The 25,764-nt window shown below is 35.2% G+C and overlaps 1 protein-coding gene across 2 annotated transcripts in view; it reads right to left on the reverse strand.

The window, feature by feature from the left end:
- Positions 1 to 20,568: 20,568 nt before the first annotated feature.
- The window catches only part of IFT81 (intraflagellar transport 81), a 95,602-nt gene continuing 90,406 nt past the window's right edge, over positions 20,569 to 25,764 (reverse strand). For both annotated transcript variants that reach the window (XM_008570451.1, XM_008570452.1), the window contains one exon: positions 20,569 to 21,315. In XM_008570451.1, coding sequence (XP_008568673.1) covers positions 21,133 to 21,315 — 183 coding nt within the window. In that variant the 3' untranslated portion in view covers positions 20,569 to 21,132. The remainder of the gene's footprint in view (positions 21,316 to 25,764) is intronic.

Below are 25,764 nucleotides of genomic sequence, written 5' to 3' on the forward strand. Positions count from 1 at the left end.
GAGTGATTCCCCCAAAGCAGACCAAAGCTCTCCCATCTCCTGGATTGGCATTACTCTTGGTGTTCCCATGCTTAGTCTCAGTCCTCGCTAGGCAGGTCAGTAGGGGATGGCTTCTGGGTAGGAGGTCTCAGTGGAATGCAGAGATATAAAACCATTAAACCTATCGTCACACGGCAAGCTATTGACGCCCCAGTGGAAACACTTTCCGGACCGGAGCTTTGAATTTCTAGTGTGTGTGTATATGTGTGTGTGTGCGCGTCCATGTGTGTGTGAGAGAGAGAGAATTTGGAACGTAGTCAGGGGAGGAGGGAAGGTGCTGAACAGCCAGGTGAAGGTTATTTACACTCTGCATAAACCAACCCACAAAGAGCTTTCATTTTTTCTAGCACCAATACAAATCTTTTTCTTCTTCATCTCTCACTCATCTCCCCTGCTCCCTTTATCATTCTTCTGCGAGCTTGGTATGTAACTTAATGAGCAAAGCTAAAAGATTTTCACCACTCCAATTCACTACCAGGGGGTCGAGCTGGCTTATACTAAATAGCTACTGAGCCTTCAGGACGAGAACTAAGCACCCACATGTCTGCACAAGTGCCCAGCAGCTCCGTATGCTGTCTGCCCTCTCCACTGCTCTTTCACAGAGCTGTGGCTCTACAGAGCCACCCTCAATTCTTACCACCCAAAGTTTGTGACTCTCAAAGACTATGAAAAGATGGATCTGTTTTATTTAAGGTACAAAGAGAGTGAAATGAAGTGAGTTGATTTCAAATGATGTTGTGGGATCTTAAGAACTTTAAGGGGGCTGACCAGATAGCTCAGTTGATTAGAACATGGACTTGTAATACCTAGGTCAAGGGTTCAGATTCCCGGACCGGCCAGCTACTAAAAAAATACAACAGAAAAAAGAACTTAAAAGTGTAACAGATTCCTGGGCCGGCCCAGTGGCGCACTGCTATAGTGCGCCGCTTGGGAAGCGCGGCGGCGCTCCCGCAGATTCCCGGACCGGCCAGCTACTAAAAAAATACAACAGAAAAAAGAACTTAAAAGTGTAACAGATTCCTGGGCCGGTCCAGTGGCGCACTGCTATAGTGCACTGCTTGGGAAGTGCGGCGGCGCTCCCGCCAAGGGTTCGGATCCCAAATACAGACCGGCTGCTCACTGGCTGAGCGAGGAGCGGGGGCAACACCGAGGGTTGCGATCCCGTGGCTGGTCCCGGTTCGGTACGGGTGCGACACTGAGGGTTGCGATCCATTGCCGGTCACGAAAAAAGACAAAAAGGGAAAAAAAAAAAAAATGAATAAAGCATATTTTTACAGAAGCTTTGACCTCTTGACTAGTAGTTGAATAATAAAAATGGAACGTGAGAAAGTTACCAGAGTGTCTGCACTTATTCTAGTCAGCTTAGGAAGAGCCAGACAGGGAACCTCAGCTGTCATTCGCCTTTTCTTCTGTGCTTCAGTCTTTCCTTCTATCACATGTAAATGAGCTACCAGTAGACTTAGGTTTGGTTGACTATTGTTAAACCTTATACTAGTCCTAAACGAAAAATAATCTATGCCCTGGAATCCCCTTCCCTTATGTCATATATATGTACACATGGGCAAGATGGATAAGATAGAGAAAAGGGTTGTTATTGGTGAGGAGAGGTAGGAAAGGAAGACTGGGAATGAGGGCAAAGGATCAGATGAGAGCGAGCCCCCAGAACCTCTTTATAAGGTTAAATTCTGAGAAAAAAATAACAAAAATAACAAGGCCTGCCACCTAAAGGCAGACACATCATAAAGATGTGTAGCTGAGGTACTTGAGCTTCTGGTTACTGGGCTACCTTCTACTCATCCTTTAGGTCTTTTTATACATGATAACTGGTAATCCTGCATTCCCATAGATGGTAAAGTCCCCTCTCCTCCCTCTATCCCCTGTGGGTAACCCAAGAAAACTGCACAGTACTCAACTATCTTCTAATTAGACTAAAAATGTGTATCAACAAATGGAGTTAATGTCTGTAAGATACTGACAAAAGGAGATCCCCACCCCCACAGACAAACACAAAGACACAGTCTCCTGGTCAGTTTTCCAGCCATGACAGAACCGTACTTACATGTTTAGAAGTAAAAATATCTTAAGAGTCTGCAGCTACTTTCTAGGTTCCCCATAAGGGCTTCTGATTACCAAATAGGTGTCTTAGATCCTTTGATAACAGAAAAAGAGGTAGCTTGGGGGCCAGACAGAAATATTCCGATCCTGGGTTCCAGTTTCTAGGTCTGTAAATTTTTTTTTTAATTGTGGTAAAATACACATAATATAAAATTACAATTGTAATCACTTTTAAGCATAAGTTCAGTGACATTAACAATACATTCACACTGTTGTGTAACCATCGCCACCACCTAGACATGCAAAACTTTTAATCAGACTTTGTAATGTGATGATCACAGCAAGGTGATCTTCCTGGCAAGGCCCTGCCTGAACTTCCTTCATGACATCTCTCTTAAATTATAATATCCATTAAAAAAAAGGCACCAAAAATACTTTTGAGCTCAGAGAGTAGTAACAAACCCTGTTGTGTGCCCTACCAACTCACCTCCCACTTTCTTTACAGACTCCATCATCCCTACCACTTAGCAATGATTTCTGGGCCAATCCAATTCTGAACCAGCTTCATAAACACCTCTAAGTTTCCAAAGTTCCCCCTGCCCCAAACCTACTCATCCCTTTTAGTTTCCCTGTGTAACTGACCATTGTAACATATAAGTGAAAAGAAACAACTGAAAGGTTGAGGGGTAAAAGTTTTCAACTTTGGTGTGGGCAGGCTCCATAGTGGAGAGGCTTCCAGAGAATGACAATGTAGAGAACTCCCCAGTGTGGATGAAATATGAAGCTGTAAAGGAATAACTTGAGAAAGCCTGTTGGGGGGAAGCAAAGAAAGCAGAGAGGGATGGAGGGGTGGATGGAAAAGGGTGATAAGACCTATCTATATGTTATTGATTCATAAATATGACCTCTCCCTGGAATGCCAGACTCCCAAGTGTAGTTCCTACCTGACAATTTCTCTTGGATGTCCAATAGGTACTTCACACTTAACAGGGACAAAGTAGAGCTCTTCATTTGACCCACCCTACTTAAATCTGCTGTTCCCTTAATCTTTTCTAATTCAGTGCATGACAAAATCTGGAAGTTATCCTTGATATACCTTTCCTTGACCCCCTTACCTGCAGAAAGTCTTATTGACTCTACTTCCAAAACACTTCCTGAATCTGCCCACTTCTCAATTTCCATTGCCATTGTCCTTGTCTAAGCCATCATCGCCTCTCATCTCTCTACATGGCCTCCTCAACTGATATCACTATTTCCATTCTATAACCACTAAACAATCCATTTTCTACCTAATAGTGATCTTTTAAAATTCAAATCTGGGCTGGCTGGTTAGCTCAGTTGGGTAGAGCGAGGTGCTGATAACACCAAAGTCCAGGATTCGATCCCTGTGACCAGCCGACCACCAAAAATAAATAAATAAAAATAAAATAAAATTCAAATCTGATCATATCACCTTCCTTGCTTAATAGCTTTCAAGTTCTTCTGAGTACTTTAAGAATAAAAATAATTTCTTTACCCTAGCTTCAAAGCCCCTCATAATCTGGACTCTGCACATTTCTATCTCATTTTATATCACTCTTCTCCGACTCTGCCCTAGCCACACTGGCCATCTTGCTGGTCTTCAAACACAAAGAGCTTCTTCCTACCTTGTAGCCTCTGCACTAGTTGTATATTTTGTCTGAAATGCTCATCCTACATATTTGTCCATAGCTAGCTCCTTCTTATCATTTATATCTCAAGTTAAATGACAGATCTTCAGAGAAAATTTCCTTGTGTATCTCATCTAAAGTGGGCATGAGGTTAATTTAGTACTATGTGATATTCTTCTTGCTTATTTAATTTTTTAGTGTCTTACCCCACTAGAATATAAGCTCTATAAGAGTAGGGGAGTTTGCATTTTCTATAGGTATTTCTTTGTATTTTCTAAAGTACAAGACCAATAAACAACAACCAATTTTTTTATTTATTAGCAATGAACAATCAGAAAATGAAATTAAGAGAACAATCCTATTTATAATAGCATCAAAAGGAATAAAATACTTAGAAATAAATTTAACAAAAGAAGTATAAGACTTGAACACTGAAAACTACAAAAATTGTTGAAAGAAAGACCTAAATAAATGGAAAGACATCCCTTGTTAATGGGTTGGAAGACTTAATATTGTTAAGATGGCAACATTCCCCAAACTGATCTTCAGATTCAATGAAATCCCTATCATATTGGGGAAATTGACAAGCTTATCTTAAAATTCATATGGAAATGTACAAGACCTAGAATAGCCAAAAAAAAAATCTTGAAAAGAAAGTTGGAAGACTCAAACTTCCTGATTTCAAAACTTATTCCAAATCTAAGGTAATTAAGACAGTGTGGTACTGGCATAGGATAGATGTATATACATCAATGAAATAGAACTGAAAGTCCAGAAATATACCTTCACATCTATGGTGAATTGATTTTTGATAAAGGTGCCAAGACAATTCAGTGGGAGAAAGAATAATCTTTCAGCAAATGGTTCTGAGACAGTGGATATCCACATGTAAAAAAAATTAAGTTGGATCTCTTCCCCATATCATATACAAAAATGAACTCAAAATGGATCATAGACCTAAAATTAAGAGTTAAAACTACTAAAAACTCTTAGAAGAAAACAGGAGTAAATCTTTGTGCCCTTGGGGCAAAGCCTTCTTTGATACAACACCAAAAGCTCAAGTGACAAAAATATATACATGAATAATTTGAACTTCATCAAAATTAAAAACCTTTGTGTTTCAAAGGACACCATCAGGAAAGTGAAAATGCAACTCACAGAAAGTATCTGTAAATTATATGTTTGATAAGGGGCTTATATACAGAATATGTAAAGAACTCTTACAAAGCAACAATAAAAAGACAACACAATTAAAAAATGGACTCAGGATCTGAACAGACATTTCTCCAAAGATATGTAAATAGCCAATAAGCACACGAAAATTAGCTATCAGGAAAATGCAAATAAAACACAATGAGATACTACTTCACACCTACTAGGTTTGCAATAATAAAAAAGAGGAACAATAGCAAGTGTTGGTGATGATGGAGAGAAACTGGAACCTTCATATTTTGCTGATGGGAATATAAAATGGTATAACTGCTTTGAAAAAGTATCTAAAAAAGTTAAACATGGAGTTACCATATGAACCAGTGTAGTGGATTGAATTATGTCCCCCCGAAACTCACTGAAGCTTGAATTGTGTCCCCCAAGTTTTATGTATTAGAAACTTAGCCCCCACTGTGACTGCTAAGAGGGTGAGAAATCCTATTATGGTAATTGAAAGGTGGAGCCTTAAAGAGATGATTGGATTGTAGGACCATGCCATAGTGAATGGATTAAAAATGGTGGCAGAGGGCATGGTTCTGAGGGCTTTAAAAGAAGAGAAGAGTCTGTCTTTCATTCTCTCTGCTCTCTCTGCTTCCACCATCTTGCAATGTGAGACCCCTGGGTCACTGTTGCCACCACCAGATGGACTTTGAACTTTCCAGCCTCAGAAACAGTAAGCAATAAATTTCATTTTCTTTATAAATCACCCAGTTTCAGATATTTTGTGATATGCAACATAAACGGACTAATACACCCAATGATTCCACCCCCAGGTATATACCAAAGAGAACTGAAAACTTGTACATGAACGTTCATAGCAACATTATTCATGAGTCAAAAATGGAAACACCCCAAATGTCTGTCAACTCGTGAATAAACAAAATGTGGTATGTCTATACAATAGAATATTATTGTTATAAAAATGAAATAGGAAGGAAATTATGACATATCCTACAACATAGATGACGTGGGTGACAAGGTTCCTGAGGACATTACACCAAGTGAAAAAAGCCAGTCACAGAAAGACAAATACAGCATGATTCCACTTATATGAGGTACCTAGTGCAGTCAAATTCATAGAAACAGAAAGTAGAATGATGGTTGTCAAAGGTTGGAGGGAGGGCGGAAATGAGGAATTGTCATTTAATGGACAGAGTTTCAGTTTAGCAAGATAAAAAGAGTTCTGGAGATTGGTTGCACAACGGTATGAATGTACTTAACACTACTGAAGTATACACTTATAAATGGTTAGATGGTAAAGTTTATGTTATGTGTATTTTATCTCATTTTTTAAAAAAAGGAATGAAATAATGATACATGTTATAACATGGATAACCTTGACAACAGTATGCTTAGTGAAAGAAGCCAGACACAAAAGGCTACATAGTATATAGTTCCATTTATATGAAATTTCAGAATAGGCAAATCTAGAGACAGAAAGTAGGTTAGTGGTTGCTTTAGACAAGGAACCTAAAGGAAATGGGTAGTGACTGATAGTAGGTATGGGGTTTCTTCTGGGGAGAGTGAAATGTCCTAAAAGTGAATGTGGTGATGCTTGCACAACGTGAGAAATATAATAAAAACCACTGAATTGTACACTTTTAATGGCTGAATTGTATGTTATGTGAATTATCTCAATAAAGCTGTTAAAAATCAAGGTAGGAAGACTGAAAATAAATGAACTCTGCTTCTTATTTAAAATTACTATTGTTAGGTTCTATGCACTAATCATATTTAAAGGTGACTCTTGTATTCTCTTAATGAAAGGTAGAACATGAGTCTGTTGCTATGATAGAATAGCGGAGGAATGTTATTCACAAATGGGAATACAACTAACTCAACCTGAAGAGGTTAGAAAGACTGCAGGTTTGAAGAAAAAAAATAAAATAAAACAAAACAAAAAACCCACAGCACAGATATCTTATAAGATACTTCAAAAGAAGTTGTAATAAGTCAAACATTTCTAGAAAAATAACTAAAAACCTTTAATACAAAGGGTTTGCAAAACACCTTTAAACCTGATTGCTAATTTAGCATCACACAGGTGTATTTTTTTGTTTTTTCATCTCATGCTGAGGAAATACTACACTGTTTAATCATTTTATAAACCTCTTTTCTTTTTGGCAGCTGGTGGGTAAGGGGATCAGAACCCTTGACCTTCGTGTTATAACACCACATTCTAACCAACTGAGCTAACTAGCCAGCCCTCTTGATTTCTTGACAAAAGAATTTGGAAAATGAAATGTGCATTTCAACTTGTTTCTCATCATTCTGTATTTCATCATGCTCTGGGACATTAAAATAGACAATATCTGCAAAGATCTTTAAGAGCAGAATAGATTGTACCATAAAAATATTAAAAAGGACAGTGTTCAGCCTAAAAAAGGAAGGAAATCCTATAATATGCTACAATGTGGATGAACCTTGAGGATATAATGCTAAGTGAAATAACCCAGTTACAAAAAAGACAAATACTATATGATTCCACTTATATGAGGTACCTAGAATAGCCAGAATCAGAGACAGAAAGTAGAAAGGTGGTTGCCAGGGGTTACAGGGGGAAAGGGAATGGGGAGCTGTTATTTAATGGATACAGTTTCAGTTTTACGAGATGAAAATGTTCTGGAGATCTATTTTACAACAATGCGCATACAGTTAAAACTACTATACATTTAAAAATGGTTAAGATGTTAAATTTAGTGTTTTTTACCTCAATTTAAAATTTTTAAAAAAATTTTAAAAAGGACAGCATTCAGTTAAAAGCTTTTAATAAAAATTTCAACTTCATTCTCTTATTAAGGTACGACTGATATGAAAAGGATCCTCAAATTTGGTAAAGAAACTTGCTGGCTGTGTTTAGTTTTTACTCCTACTGGAGTAATGAAAACAGACTACTTAGTTTAATTTTGCAATTATTTTTACTTCCTGCTTCCTGCCTGATTGTGCAATTCTTTATGTTACAAATAGAAAAACGGAAAGTTTACATGCCACTCTATTATTTTTATGGTATTATATTAAAGAGGCCTAACAAATGTTTCTACTTGTATCAAGTTTTTATAAATATTTATTTTTAAATAAATTTCAATTTGGGGGCCTGGGCAACTAGGTAGGATATCTTCTTTAAGGTCTATGAGCTGGTGATATTTTATATTTCAAATGTATTCTTATTTTAACTGGTTTTACAATATACTACTAGCTTCCTCTTTCAACAAACTGAAAAGGTCAGAATCTATCTTGAGTGGTACACAAAATCTTGCATAGATTTTGAAAATTTCATTGCATTAACTTTAAAATTTAACCATTGCTTCAAACTGCCTCTGACAATTTGATACAAGATATTCTAAAAAGGACAGATGTTCATTACAATCATGTGCAAAACATCAAATGTGAGAATAGCTACTATTTCATACATGTACCATGTGATTTCCTGAGTTATCTTCTCTGCTTTTAAGTAATAATCATACAGATACATTTTTAAGTGTCTTAAAGACACGATAACATCCGTTTTCTACAAACTTTATCCTAAGCCTGGTGGGTACAGTAGTATTAGATTTATGTACTCTTGAATAATGAGAAGGAAGCAGTGACTAAGATGTCAAAGTCCCCAGGATATACTAACAATATCAACTTTTCTCACTACAATCAGGATCCCTTAAATTGTTCTTTAGTAAATTTTGTGACAATATCAATGGCTGCCTCTTTCTGAGTAAGAAGAGAAAAATGTGTTTCCATGTAAGATACACTATAGAGACTGGGGATGATTATTTGTAATTAAAAAGCTACATTATATTTATTTTCTATATGTTTAGCCAAGAAGATGATATACAATAGGACCTCCTTGACCAGGACCTGAATGGGAACTGTATTTAGCTCTGTAAAAATGATGAGACAATCTGCTTGGAGAGGGCTCCCCGTCTTGCCCATCACCTTCAAACATTACCTGACTTAATCCTTTCAATAATTCTTTGAAATTGTCAGAGAAATAAACTGAAATCCGAAGTAATTAAGTGATTTACTCAAGGTCACATTCTTTCACTTTCATTCATTCATTCCTCATTTAACTAGTATTTATCGATCAAAGTTGCCTATCTACCTAAGTAGGCACAGGGAATACAACGGTGAACAGAAACAAATCATGTGTTCCATGCTCTTAAGTCCAAAGGAGAATCAGATAAGGAAACACATGATTACCATACAGGACCGTGTCTTTGAATGACTGACCCTATGTGCTAATCATTTTACTGCTCCCTAGATGTTCACCACACCTTCTACGGGTTTCTGTCCTGGCTCACTAATCTCTTCTGTTTTACATATGTATATATGTGCATAATTATTATATATATTCATATATGTATACACACATATATATGTAAATACACACATATATACATAAGGAAATGTGTGTGTTCCTTTTTTAATGTAGAGGATCACTCTATCAACCATACCATTAGGGGATCATAGAACTCCATCTCCTCCGCTAAGAGACCTACTGGCTCCTAGGAAATCTCATCAAGTTTGAGATCTGGTAGTGACAGGACGGTGCCAAGAAAGGAATGTTAATGATTTTTCCACTAGCTGATCCCAAAAGCTCGGCAGAGGGGAGCTCAGTCCACTGAATATTTATAGAGCACCTTTGTTAAAAGAGCTAAGGCAGAATAAGTAACTTCAATTTATAAACTGCATATTTTAAATTAAAAAAAAAACAAGCTCCTTTATCAACCTTCAATATGCATTAAAAATAATCACAAGATAAATTTCATATAAAGATGACTAGAAGTGAGTAAGATTGTAAACAGTGATAATCTCTGGGTGAGACTATAGGTGATTTTAATTATCTTTTGTATCATTCAACATTTATATAATAACTGTTATGAACTTTATCAGTTAAAGAAAAATGTTACATAAGAAATTAAAAATGGGCCATAAAAGACTCAGTCTCACTCAATTTTTAAAAAGTAAGTTGAGGGCTGAGCCCGTGGTGCACTTGGGAGAGTGCGGCGCTGGGAGTGCAGCAGCGTTCCCACCGCGGGTTCGTATCCTATATAGGGATGGCCGGTGAGCTCACTGGCTGAGCGCGCTGCGGCCGGTCTCAAAAAAGACAAAAAAAAAAGTAAGTTGAAATCATTATTTATTTATTTTTAAAAAAGATGACCGTTAAGGGGATCTTAACCCTTGACTTGGTGTTGTCAGCACCACGCTCTTATTATTATTTTTTTTTAAAAGATGACCGTTAAGGGGATCTTAACCCTTGACTTGGTGTTGTCAGCACCACGCTCTCCCAAGTGAGCTAATCGGCCATCCCTATATAGGGATCTGATCCTGTGGTCTTGGTGTTATCAGCACCACACTCTCCCAAGTGAGCCACGGGCTGGCCCTTAAAATCATTTTTTAAATCTATCATATTGGCAAGGATATCATAAAGCTAGTATAGGTAAGGGGACAGCAAACTAGGCATTGTCATACCCAACTGAGAGGAGTACAAATTGGCACCAGATTTCTGAAGGGGAATTTGGCAATATCTATTAAAATTTTATTTTAATTTATCTTTTTCTTTATTTTTATGGCAGTTTTAGTTTTACAGAGAAATTGAGCAGAAAGCACAGATAGTTCCATACCCTCTCCCCATCCATATATACAGTTTCTTTTATTATTGACATGTTACACTAGTGTGGTCCATTTGTTATGATGATGAATCAATATTGATCTATTATTAACTTAATTTTAACATTAGGGTTCCCTCTTTGTATTGCACATTTCTATGGGTTTTGCCAAATGCATAATGTCATGTTCATGTGTTCACCATTACAGTATCATACAGAATAGTTTTGCTGTCCTAAAAATCCTCTGTGTAGCACAGAGCTCCACCTATTTATCCCTCCTTCCCTCCCTCATCCTCTGAAACCCTGCCAACCACTGATTTTCTATTAAAATTTTAACTGCACATATTTCTGAACCCAACAATTCTACTTTTAAGGTTTTTTCTTATAGATATACTTGTATAAGAGTGCAAAGATATATGTAGAAGAATGCTCAATAAGGAACTTAATTAAATTGTGCTATATCCATATAGTAGAATATGCTGCAACTATTAAGATAATTCTATATGTACACATGATTACAATTTCACTATTTAATTCAAAAAGCAAGTAGCAGAACAGTGAATATAACCCCTTTTATATAAAATCTAAAAAGGATGTAAATGTATTTATGTGCTTATATATACAATTACAGCATCTGGAAGAATATTCCAACTAACTGTGGAAATACCTCTCAAAAGAGAGAAGACTGGGGTAGGTGAGGGCTTTTTATTTTTTAATCTAACATTCCTTGCTATTATTCAAATTTTGTTGGACTGAGCAAGTATTATTATTTTTAAGTTTTACTGGAACGTAATTTACATACCATACTTTCCACCCGTTTAAAGTGGTTTTTACTGTATGCACACATCCAACGGGTTTTAGTACATTCAGAGTTGTGCAGTCATCACCATAGCATGTATTTTCTTGAATGAAAAAATATTTTTGAAAGATGCTCCAAAAATGAACTTATTACTGGCAAGAGAACGTGAGAGAGGATCAAAAAAAGTTTAAATAGTAAGGGAATGATATACATAAACAGGGAGGAAAAAATATACAAGAACAAAAAAAGATGAAGAGGGTCAGAGACACAAAAAAGGAAAGATTTTTAAATAAGTTTTAACTAGGAACATATTAGACCTTTCATTAAATAAACACATCTGGATTTTGTAACAAAAAGATCAAGGTAAGATATTTGGGTATGATAAAAAAAATAACCTTTGATTTGATATGACTGCAAAATTTGGATAAACCAGATTCTACATAAATCTGCAGACAGCTGGATATGAATTCCATCTATGGAAAACACAGATAAAAAGAGTTTAGAGAGTGTGTTGCTAGAAATCTCTCCTGTTTTAGGAAGGTTGACAGAGAGGTACTTATTCTCAAGCAATGAATACTTACTGAACAGCAATAATGCTGATCTGGTTAAGAGTATCTGAAAATATAAGAAGAGCTGGATAGAGAGAACAGGGTTCCTGAAACATACTGACAAACTTAATAAGCACAAAACTATGCAGGAATACCCTGACTCCTCAGCTCAACATTTTGTGTATGTTTTCATAAGAGGAATGAGAAAACATTTTGGAAACACATGTTTTATGAAAACATTCAGCAAAACTCATATTTAATCTTCCTAATACTTAAAATAAAACTATCTTTTCTCTGAGACTTTTTCCTCATTAAACTCTTTCTTGAGCATTACAGATCTTAGGAACATTTTGTAGAACATCACCCTATTTTCCTTTCTCATATCTTTATAAGGCACAGTTCAAAAGTTGTAAAGTTGGAGGAGTCTCTGGCACCAGGAAAAGCAAACTTTACTGCTTATCCTGTAAAATCAACTAGCTTGGGTACTATAAGCTCTTATTTACTTAATTAGGGCAGTGTGGTGACTTTAGCAATTGCTCTAGTTCAACATCAATAAAATAATGGAAATGTACATAGGATAGCCACACCCATGCAAAACCTGTTTTTATAAAGGAGTAATTGTCAGATTAAAAATACAAGTTACCAGTTTTTAAGTTAAGAAATCACAGAGTAATACTGGTGCAATAATTTATAACAAAGTTTAAGATCAGTCTGTTATCTGATGGGACAGGTCACATTTAAAAGCATCGTTAAGTGGTAACAGTTTTAAAACATGTTGATTATTTGTTCAAAACCACTCACCTTATGGCTAACAACTGATGTAATACTTGATTCCAAATCAAGCAACAAGGAATTCTCGAGAACAAGCTATCCTTTAAAGTATTATGATATGGTGTGTTTATTTCCACACGTGCATGCATGCGTGTGCACATGTGTAACACAGCATTTTATTGGGAATTAATGTATTGTGCATGCTGGAGACTGTTGCTAACAACACAATCATCTCTATAAATGCTGTGATTGCCTATAACATCTTAGGAAACCATATGAAAATAGAAAATGTCACTATCCTGGTAATATGCCATGTAGGACAATAATCAGACTTTAATTCTTCTTAATTTGCTTAAAAGTAAAACTGCCTCATCAAAAAGGTTACCTAAGTCTTGTCCTGTGACTGTGACAACAAATTAAAAATGGAACTGCTTAAACCTCTAAAATATGCAAAACGGTAACTGAAAGGATGTCACTTTAATGACAGTTGAAACCATCCATCTCCATGGGCTAAATGTAGATACAATTGGAAGCTAACCTTGGCATTCGAATAGGCTTGAGGGCTTGAGGTTAGACTAGCAGGACTTCTATTGTCATCTAGACAGGTGGCAATAACCTTAGAAGGGGATGACAGGGCCTCCAAAGTCTTCTTTTAGATGTTACATCAAGCTACAATGAACGCTGGCTTCAAACCAAATTTTGAATGCCAGTAAGCAAAGGTGAAGGGTTAACTGCTGGTTGTTTTTTATTTCTTAGATACTAAAATATTTTAAAAAGCAAGAACAGCTCAATTTAGAATACAAAAAGGCACTCTGATGAAAAGCCAATGTGCTCCTAAATGCATTTTGAAGTAGATGGTTAAAAAACTAATATAGAGTTTGTGGGATAAATATATCTTTTTTTTTTTAGAGGCGGAACATATTGCTGGGGGAAAAAAGTCCTCTATCATAGGACTTATGGCAAATAGTAACTAAAATGTTTCCCCATCAGCTGAATTTTCAATGTTGGGGAATATTATTATTCAGTAGACCCAGAGAGAAGTCCTAAATTGGAAAAGCAGCTGAGTCCAAGGTCATCTCTCTTGTTTCCAAATATATCTCGAAACAAATGCAAGAAGTGCACTTTGCTTAGTGTTATCTGGACATATATAGTTTCAATCAAATTCTTCAAGAAGTGTCAGAATAAAAGTTGAACATTTGTTTGACACTGCCAACTCACTAGCAAGTGGGTCTCTTCAAGAGCTGAGGCTCTCCTTGTTGACTTGGCAATTATTACAATGAAAAGTTCTTTTCCCTATTCTCAAGAAAAAGAAATCAAATACAGTGAAACACCAGCTTTGAATTTTTTCTCACCTTTTTTAAAATACAAGAAATCATATAAAGTTATAAAAATGTCTCCCAACAAAAATATAACTTTTAAATACTCTGTTTCAGGCCGGCCCTGTGGCTCACTTGGGAGAGTATGGCACTGATAGCGCTGAGGCCGCGGGTTCGGATCCTATATAGGGATGGCCAGTGAGCTCACTGGCTGAGCGTGGTGCGGACCACACTGTGCGAAGGGTTGCGATCCCCTTACGGGTCACAAAAGGAAAAAACAAAACAAAACAAAAACCTCTGTTTCTCAGCTAAATTCCTTGGAATTATCAAATCTTTTTCACAGACCTGAAAATGTTACATGTAACAAAGAAGTGATGGTATAAATGATATAGAGTTATAAACTAAATAAAATGTAAAAGGAATAAAATGCTGATTCCTTGAATTAGTGTTAAAAATAATCCCCCAAAATAAAATGAAACAAATTACTGGCTTACTGCCTATGCTGGCTCTTCTCTGTCACAAAAAATGAACCAAATTTAGTTCATGATAGCCATTCCATGGAGGTGATCATTTGTCATTCTCTACAATGTAGTGAACTTCTCACTTCATCAGTGGTCCAAAAGGAAGGAGAAATACTAAAAACAACTCCGGTTATTATATACCAACAGACAATAATTCACAATTGAACCAACTCGAAACCTTCAGCAGTTTGGTTTCCAACTCCCTTTCCAGCTTCATCTCCTGTATTCACTCTAGCCTTGTCTGGCTTGTTTTCCCCTCTTGGGCCTTCCTCTTCTCCATGGAGCTCTTGCTCCTTCTCTGAGCCAAATTCTACTCTGATTCCAGAAGAGTTTTAATTTGTACGTCTCCTCCTTCAGCCTACCCAGATTGCTCCAGCCTAACGTCCTTTGAATTCCATTGGGACTATTAACACTATCACACATTTGGCCTTTATCTCACCCAAGAAAGCTGAATTGCAATTTTTAGAGACCCCAAACCTCAAAAAGATTATAGAACCTCCACACTACATGCAATGAAAGGACACAAAAACTAAACCATAAAATGAGTGTAAGGAAGTCTAACAGAATTCTGCTTTTTCTAACAAAAGCTTCTTTGATTTCTGAAATATCAAATACTTTCAGAAAATCTGGGGTGCATCTACTTTGCCTACTTCTGGCTAATCCAGTCAGTACTGTACACTGATTCAATCATTGGTTACATTTCTAATCTTGATAACTAGACTTTAAACTCTTTAAAAGTGGCAGCCATACCTTTTCCTGCTGGATATGCTTGATGCAGAGCTGGATACAGGAGAGTTGGCCAATAAATACATGCTGGTTTAATCCTGCTGTTCTCTCATGCTCTGCCATTCACCATCCACATCTTTTGCATCCTTCCAGACCCGGATCAATTCCTACCTCTTTGATGAAGGCTCCTTGACTCTTCCTTGACCTTCTGGTCTCCCCCAAGTTTCTGTTTTGATTGAACTTCCATAGCACCACAAAATTTAGCACTTGGTTATGAGGTTTTGATATGTTTACTGTTGTTTAATGTATTGTTAGTTTTCTTAATGACAGGGACCATATCTTACACTTTCACTGTAGCTTTTCATAAAGTCTAGCTGAGTGCCAGCACATTAAATTACACAGCACAAGAGCTTGGCACATAATAGGAACTCCTTCTCTTCCCCCATGCAACTGTGTAACTTACTGAGCCATTCTAGACTTCTTGTCATTTCCTTAAAATGCCATACCCTTACATGCCTTTATGTCTTCCACCTTTTCCATGCCTATCAAAATCTTATCTCATCCTTACAAATCCACCTCTTCCATTAATCTTTCCTCAATCCCACATGTCAGAATTAATTGCTTTTTCCTTTGTGCTCCCTGTTCTCTGTATACATAGAACATATTCATTTTTGCTGCATAATATAGTTTTCTAGACTGTGGGGTCTTTGAGAGCAAAAACCAGGTCATGTTCTTTTTATTTCAGTATTTCAGCACATAGCAAAGTGTTAGGCACAAATGAGATAATAAATATTTGTATATAAATAAATGGACTTTTAATTTCATTCTTCAATTAATCAGGTAATATCTTACTAATTTCTTAGGTTTAGAAAGAAATTGCTTCTTGACATTTTCATCGAGAAAAGCAAGAATTGTCAATAAAACTGACAGATTCTGGATTTAACAAAATTAAATAAATTTTGTGGTTTTGCTTAATATTTTATTACATTTTAATCTTTAAGATTCATTGCTGTATTGATCATAAAGTGAAAAACAGGACTCAGTCCAGCAATAGGAGACATGCATGATATTAACACTTTCACAGAAAGAGATTTAAATTATAACCTATAAAGTTTCAGTTTGCTCTGTATCTAAAACCATTACTCATTTCTTTCATGCATTTACTTGACATTGATTTTGAGCATAATTCCCTCATCTGGTTGGTAGAGCTTACTTTTAATCATGCAGTAAAGTTTGTTCTTCAAGTACAATAAGCAAACACATTTTTAAAAAAGGTACTATAAGTTTATAATAAGCACTAAAAATAATTGCATGCCATATTATAGTTCATATTATAGTTCATATAGTTCATATATACACAACCAGTATATACATGGATTATACTGCAATATGGTGCTTTGGTTAAGAGCACCGGTTTTGGATCCTGGCTCCACCACAATCATTAGGTGTGTCATATTGTGGAAGTCTTTTTGTGCTTCGGTTTCCTCACCTATTAAGTGGGGATAACAGTACCTACCTCATTGGGTTATTGTGAGAGTTACATTACTTCATACATATAAAGCACTGAGGACAGTGCCTGGTACACACTGAGTGTTCAGTAATGGGCCAGTTGCTCGAATCATCATCATCATCATCATCATCAACATGATTATAGAGCTTCAGGGAATAAAATTTGTTAAATCTTGCTTTGCATAAATGATACTTTAAAAAAAGTCCTTACTCTGTAAGTTTGCTTCATTTTCATAACCAAAAATTTATCAGGCTGTGCTCTTTAGCACTGAATGGAACAGGCTCCCTCATGAGGAGTGAGCCATTTTGTAGTTACTCTACTGAGACTGGAAAGCAATTTGCTACTATTGCTGCAGATCTGATTTCTGCACTGGAGAGAGGTTGAAAGAGATCCCTCAGAGGTCCCAATCTAATAAATGATTACATGAATCATTCTAAGGTTCCTTTCAAACTCCAAAATTCTATGACTATTTGACAGGTTATCATGTGCAGCCTTAAGAAGTAGCTTTGCCAGGAACCTGCTGTTACACTCTGAACTGAGGTGGAAATTCTTACTTTCATTGAAAAACAGAAAACTTTAATTTCTTCCTGTGCTCTGAATAGTAAATTTCCATAGCAGTAAATCGAATTTGATGACTCAAGTCTCTCAGCAATTCTAGAAAGGAAATTGTGAAATTATCGATGTTTGTCAAGAAAGTACTTCCAGTTTGCCAAAAGAGGGAGCATGGGAGCAAAAAGCATAGGTTTGACTGAATCTCTAAAAAAATACTTATTAGGATTCTGTTTTACTTTTTGATTTTTTTTTGCAAAGATTGGGTAGTACTAAGCAATAGTTGCAGTCAATTTTCTCTTTTTAAGATTGTCGTAAGACAGGAGGGTCAAAGATCAAAAATACACAGATAACTTTTAATGATCCCTCTCTGTCCTCCCCAGACAAAATGCTCACCTCGTGCCTGGCTGCCACACTCCAATCAGCTCCAATTAAATCTCATTAAAAGGTAGGGGAGGAGGAGCTAAGCTGGTATGAATAGAGAAATAAGTACATATTTAATAAAGGTACAACTTTATTTCTCTCCTGGCTGCCATGAATTGTCTAAAAAAGATGGATAATCCAGATTTCACCTCACTACAACAATGGAGAAGTTATTGATATAACCAAGTTTAAGGAAAGTTAATCATCAGGGTGCTATCTTACCCACTCCCTAGGGCTAACCACTCCTTAATGCCAAGCAAGAGGAATGATGTTAAGTACCTAGAACCCTTTGTAGAAACAAGTCTTTTACTCATACTTATTAGTCACTAACGTCAGGTGAATGCCTGTGTAGAACAAGGTTTCTATAAGACACACACCTCCATATTAAGTCATTTTTCAATACAAACTTTGACTTTATCTTTGTAAAGGCAGCTTTGGCAAATTACCCATTTGTGCATATTCTCAAATTCAATTCAGAAGAATTCTGCAAATTTATATATATATATATATTTTTTTCCTTTTTGTCTTTTTTCGTGTCCGGCAATGGATCGCAACCCTCGGTGTCGCGCCCGCACCTCGCTCAGCCAGTGAGCGGGAACCGGTCTGTATGTGGGATCCGAACCCTCGGCGGGAGCGCCGCCACGCTCCCAAGCGGCACACGGTAGCAGTGCGCCACCGGGCCGGCCCATATATATTTTTAATTTGAGCAACATATTCAGCCTCTTATTTTACTCAAATTGCCAAAAAGCGCTCTGTATCATCTTAGCTTAAAAACTTAAGAGACATACTTTGGAAAATGCAGAGAGCTTAAAAATTTCCAAAAAATTTATAAATGTTATATATACTGATGATTAGGCAGACTAATACATTTGTATTTATTTGACTGTTTAATGAAATGGCTTTTTTTTTTTATTATTGTGGCTTGCTGAATTAAAGCAAAATGATAGAAAGTATTAACTTAAAGAAAAAGGTAGATATTCTGCAATTTCTGATTTGATTTCCATATGCCTTTGAACAATGTTCTAACATCCTTCTGGTACACTCTCCAGACCTGGAAGATATATGGTCTTGGATTTAGTTGTTAATAGATTTATAACAGAAAACACATTATCCTATATAAGATTCTTCTTAAAGAACCTTTAAAGTTGGATTGTTTCCTGAACTAATAAAGCAAGATAGGCAGTTGGCTTTTTGACATTTACAGTTTATACAGTTAGTCCCATGCAACAGTTGGCAACACCAAGTCCTAAGAGAAGGAAATCTGTGAATGCAGAGTCAGATTTCGTAGGCTACATTTTTCTCTTTTATTTGGGCCATCACATGAAAGACAAATTAGTTTCCAACATGATTAAGTACTCTCATCAATTAGCCAGTATCAATCCTGAAGGAAAAATGTAATAAGCTCTTCTTCCATAAGTGCCTGCTGTCAAAAACTGTCAAGCTTTTTAATGTTCCAATCAAATCATGACAAACGAGTGGAAAGCCACTGCACAAAACCCATTAAGCTGCATTACTAAATGTCCAATGTTACATAAAAACTATAAATAACTTTGTACTTTTAGGGATTTTTTTCAATTTGCTTTTCTTAAAGTAATTAATGATGCTCTGCTTCAGTTAATAAAGAGCTGCCTTTGTGTTTAATCCACATACATTTTCTGTGTGGAATAAAGATGGCAAGCAATAAGCAAGTCAGTAGAATTATAAGCATTCTGTGGGATATCTGTCACTAATAATTTTAAAAATTAAGAGGAGCACCAAAGACAGTGGAGGGCTAAAAAAAGTCAATCACTAGGCTTACTAATCTTGTGATTGACTTTCCTTTGGGGGAATAAAATGCTATTTCTATAAAGGGCATCTAGTCTTTTTCAAATACTTGCAAAGGAATTCATATTCTGGTTAAAGGAGCATAACTTACTACTGGCTTAAAAATGACAAGCTAGTAGTTACCACTGCACAAATATATCTACCTCAATGTCCAAAAAATGATTATTAAATTAAGAAGGGTTTGTTTCTGCACACTGAAACACAGCCTTTCTTCTTTTAGTGTATGGTTGATCTAAAGATACAAATGAGAATGCTGGTAGCTGATATTTGCCCAAATAAGAGGATAAAATAAGCAGACAACCAGATTCAAATAACTTACAAATGCTGAAATTCTTCTTTTTTTCTTAAAAAAACTTCAAAGAAGTTTCTTTCTACACTTTTATAGTAATTCCAGTTCTTCCTTGGTCTGATAGGTTCCATCTCTTCTTACTATAGCTCCTAGAATTACCAATAATCTTTACACTGTGAGGTTCGCTGATTACCAATAAAGAAGCTTTCCGACAAAAATTAAGAGTAAAACATACTTGGGAGCAAAGAGATCCAATTTTGTACTTTTTGCACAGGGTGGAAAAAACTTTCTTCATTTAAAAAATTTTTTACGATAGCTAAAAAGAATTAGCCTAAGATGGACATGCTAACAATTTGAATTTGAGTTTTCAAATCTAAAGGCATGATATCTTGAAAAATATACTGAAACTTAAATGAAGTAAAGCATGGAATATAAATTTATCTTCCTTTAGGGAAAACCAATGAAACCTTCAAGTACCTTATCCAGATGAAGCAGAGACTGGAATCTCTTTTAACTCTTAAATTTCAGCTGAAATCTTGTACAAACTTTTAAGCACATGATAGCATTTATACTCTATGACAATTTTTTATATTTAAAAAAATAGTCCCTAATACTATCAGATTATGTTATTAAATCTATAATAGATTTTTTGGTAAAAAATGAGTAATAATCCCTCAACTTAATACACCAGAATGTGAATACTTACTTAAAAAGAATAAATATGACACAAGAAAACAATGCAATTTTTAAATAAATAGCCACGATATATGCACTAAGTTTTATTTGTCTTTAAATTATACAAATAGAACAAACATGTTATTCAAAATATTAAATATTCTTGCATTTTACAGAAAAAAAAGAAACTGAAGTGAAACTGTAGGAATTGCTGAACTTCAGATAAATGTTTCTTCAAAACAAGAGATATTAGTTCCTAAAAGATCCCTCTAAAGTTAAAAAAAGATTAAGAAAAACATTAAGCCATCAAGTTATTATATTTTTTTAAAACTATGTTTTTTAATGACATATGTTTACATTTTTTTGATCATAAACTTAGTCTACTGTCATAAAACTCAGAAGACACCACTGATGTTTAAACTAAGCAAAATGATAAAAGCATCTTTTTCTTATTAAAAAACTTTAAAACTTAAATGTACCTTAACATTATTTTCCAAGAAAACTTAATAAAGAATAGCTAATCTGAAAGTAGAATGTTGCACAAATCACTTTAAAGAAAAGAAATACATAAAGGGATTATACTTATAGCTAGTAGTACCAATTAAAACCCCAAATAATGACACATAAATTCAGAGAATCAGCCGGTCCTCTCCTCCCTCCTGAATTACCTGACCAATAGAAGTTTGGCTTTGTTGTTTCAGAAAGCACTGTTTCTTACATTCCATCAGTTGTTCAAAATCATGCCACATTTTTGCTTGTTTCATATTTGGACCATGACTTTCTCGTACAGCTTTTTGCTTTTCCCGGAGTTTCTGTCATAAAAAAAAATCAAGAATAATTAAATCTCAGTTACAGGGATTTACTTCTATTTCTATGATCTGAGGAATATGGTACATTTTGTACATTTGATGAGTAACAGTTAACTAAACCAGGTTCTATTATGATATATCAAAACTCTAGATTATAAAAGTTAATTAAATTTACTGTAGATGTAGGACAACCTGAAGTTAAAAAGAACAGAAAAATATGAAAGGAAGGGAGGGAAATACATAAAGGGAATCAGGAAAGTGGAACAGTATCACAATGTAGAAAAAAGAATGAATATTTTGGAAGTCAGAAGACGAGTTTCAATCTTGGCTAGTCACTAGCTGTAAGCAAGGCACTTAATTTCTCTGGACCTTAGTTTTCTCAATTGTCAATGCAGGTTAATAATAGGAGACAATAAAAGTAACCACTCTATAAGATTATTTTTTTCACATGGCAGAACAGATACATAAATAGTTGATAAACTATCATGTGCTCTGTATATTATTATTATTAAATACCGTATTCTATACTGAAACAGTGTATACTCTATGTATGTCCAAACGGATCAAATCATACGCTTATATTCCTCAGGGAGAAGGCCCAATGATTTAAAAAATGTACACTGTTAAATAGCCCTAAATCCTTATCAGAATTGTTTTTGTTATTTACAGTTTAGATGGTTCCTTCTGCCAAAACTGTTTTAGCCTTAGACAGTAAAATTATAAACAGGAATAAAAACATTGTCAATAAACTGAAAAAATATACTTGGTCCTATATCATGACAAGTTTAGGAAGGGTGACTGAAAGGAAAGGCAGGCACAAAGTCAGAGACAATGAGAAACACGATAGAGAGAAAGAGAGAGAGAGAAAGAAAGGAAGGATGGACGGAAGGAAGGAAGAAGAGGGATACAGAGAGAAGACGAGAGTACACATATAAGTGTGACAGAAATACCCACGCTGACACTGAGCATGAGAAAATCACCAGGAGGGACAGAAAAACAAGCAAAGACACAGAAGCAGATTACATAGGAACATCCTCATTTCCTCTATTAGTATATGGCTGACCTACTATTTGGTCTAAGGACACAAGTAAGAATGGTCATAGTTGGTACTCGCCAAAATAAAAGGATAAACTAAGCTGAGGACCAGATTCAAATCACTTATTAAATACTGCCCACCCCACCTATGGATAATAAAAGCAAAGTTAACAGCAACATCAACAGAAAACAAAACAGCATTTAAAAAATATAACAAATATAATGAGCAAGTTTTGATACATATATAGTATATAAATACATCTATTTAAGTTTATGTTACAAATAACATACCGTACCATTAACATTTTTATCCTCATAAACTAAAACGAAAGTATTTAGAAAGGCTAAGAAGGCAGACGAAGAATTTTAACAGGTCTAAGCATGATTTTAAATTAAGGCACTACTTAAACTGTAACTTTTCTTATATTATTGGAATAATTTCCTTGTCAACAATCCTAACAATATATAAATGTTAAAGAATCAAAGACAGGATGTGGGCAATGTCTATGTTAAAAATACTAAGCTTAATTTGCTTCATAACCAAATGTGTTTTTTTGTCTGTTTGAAGCCTTTAACTATATGAATACAAACTGACTTTAGTACATAATTTATTTTAAACTTCATTGAAATTCAATACAGACTTATTTTGTTTATAGTTGTAATGTACAAAATATATTCATACTTAATCACAGATTTCATTGTTCTTTAAAGCAGGAGGAGATATAGTAAGAGAAAAACTCAGTTGGCCTGAGGAGGTCTGTCGATGTCTAGTCTATGTTGGTTTGGAGGGGTTAGACTATCATTCCTTTGAAAGGCAAGGTTTGTTCCGTGTTTGCCTTGAAAATTTAGATCTACCATAGAAGTGAGAGGATCAAAGAGCTTTGTTTCTGAAATTATACAGCCCAACAATTGCAGAATGAGCTAGTCACTGGCTCTTTTGCCCAAATATGCTTGATGTCAGACTGCTGCTACAGCCTTTCCCAAAGATCCTGCAGTAAAACATTACATTGGAAAGGGGAAAGAATAATTTTTAATCAAAATTAGCAATTAAGTCTTTGAAAGGATTCAAGGTTTGATAAATATTTCTGTACTCACAGCATCCATCTAGATACTTTGGAAAACAAAACAAATAGAGGCAAGTTTTCATGTAAGAAAGCACATTACTTAAACATGAAATTTTTGGATGAAAGTCAATTATTGACAATCATACTAAACCCTATAAACCCAAAAATCTCTAGTTAAAATGCTGTACAAATGAATGTTTTCAACTTGATTCAAATACACGTTTTCAAACATGAAAATCATTTATTTTTTCCTTTTGAGCATGATATGCCATCACATAAATAGAACAAGGCACACAGAATTCACAACTTCTCTGATAAATGGAGGAATCAGCTTTGAGAAGGTTTCCTTTTACTTTTTAAACTTATTTTCATTAACATAATGGCCATTTATTCACAAATCACAAAGAAAGAACAGATAAACAATTTTTAAGAGAAATGGCTGTTTCCAGGCTTGGGACAGGGAAAGGTAGCTGGAACATTTTGTCACACCAAAGAATAAAGAAGCCATCAAAGTCTAGTAGGGTTGTTTCAAAAGGATTTAGGAGCTGACTTCAAAAGGTTTCCACTGACCAAAGATGGAACAATCTGAGCACTGATAGGAATAATAATTGCAATAAATAGAAACATATCAAGTATGTTCAATCCAGGACTCATAAAGACACTTTTGAAGAATGATAAGGAACCAACACATCATTTTAAAAAACAGTTAATCAAGTAGTTATTCTGCCTTTCTTAAATGAACTGTACCTCAGGGTAACTAAATAGTTGATAATGAGAAATTGCTCTTTATAGAATTATTCCAACCAATAAATGAAGAAAGAACAACATAATTAGAATGTCACCAATTTGCATCCTCTACTGAATTACGGATCTAGGAAATGATTATCATTGGCTGCCTACATTGCAAAAAAGAAAGCCACCTGACAGAGGCACATACCACTATCTATAAAGTATTCTTGCCAAATACCAAAATATGTTTAATCAAGCCCCTACCAATTCACAGGATATACTGGGGACAGAACAACATTCTAATTTACACTACAGGGATGCCATTAGCACAGTTCAGAATGCTGGAAACCCATCAGGTTTTTTTTTTCTTTCAACAAATGAATTGTAAGGAAAAAAGATGGAGGAGTAATCTAGAGAAAAAGAGACTTAAGAGATCTGTCAACTAACAGCAATGTATAAACTCCTATGAGGATCCTGATTCAAACAAATACACCATTAAAAATTATGAGACAATTGGTGAAGTTTGAACATTGACTAGGTATTGGATATTATGCAATTATTTTAAAATTATTTTTGGTATGACAATAGTATTGTGGTTATGTTCAAAAAGAGCCTTTTTGATACATACTAAAATATAACCAGATGAAGTAATAAGATGTCTGAGATAGTCTTAAAAAAATAATTTTGGTAAGGGTGGGACTATAGATAAAAGAAGATTGGCCACAAGATTTCACTGAAGTTGGGTGATGGATAGCTTTGAAATTTTCCATGATAAAGTTTTTTGTTTTTTTTTTTAAGTGGAGAAAATATCTATTCTATTTAGCAATTACTCCATTGTTTTCTACACCATTTGTTTTTCTGAAGTTCAACATCAGAATATTACTTATAGGTTTCTAGGTGCTAATTCAGCTTTTTTGTAAAGGCATAGATACATGTATGCATTTATTAATGATTCAAGCCAGAAAATGTAAATAGGAATGAATAGTTTTGCTATCATCAATTTACTGAGTCAGACCAATAGCTAAATTGTACAAATTCATTAAGACAGAAACAAAGCCATATTTTTTCTCTTGTACTTTAAGGATGGAAAGCTTAAATGTATATATAAAATCACTTCCATGTTGCAGAATATTTGAATAGTGAAATGAGCCATTCATAGATACTCAATATTTTAAAAGAAAAATTGCAGCTAAACTATCCCTACCTACGTTGCTACAAACTTGACATTCCCATTAGAAAACCTGATAATAAAACTCAATTTTCAATGGTGAAACTAAATAAACAGAAAAGATGGTATGTAGTGAAGCATAGTTAGCCTTCACTTCTCAACATAGGCTTAAAATCACTGAAGATGATGTTAGAACTCATCCAGATCATTTAATTTTTACATTTCTTATCTACCTATTTCAGTTTAAATACAAGGAAATGAACTCTAAAGTGGTTAAAGGGCTTGTCCAGAACCACAAGCCTAGGACTGAAGCTAGGCTACTTGATGACTTGGCATCTTTCCTCAGAACTGTTGATAAATATAGGTCTTTATTTCCCCTAAAAATGACAGAGCTGGTGACTTTAAAATGACTATCAAAATGTGTTGCTTTATGAAGTCAATTAGTATAACCCGATT

This window comes from Galeopterus variegatus, unplaced genomic scaffold, assembly GCF_000696425.1.
Source record: "Galeopterus variegatus unplaced genomic scaffold, G_variegatus-3.0.2 Scaffold604, whole genome shotgun sequence".
Taxonomy (NCBI): Eukaryota; Metazoa; Chordata; class Mammalia; order Dermoptera; family Cynocephalidae; genus Galeopterus; species Galeopterus variegatus.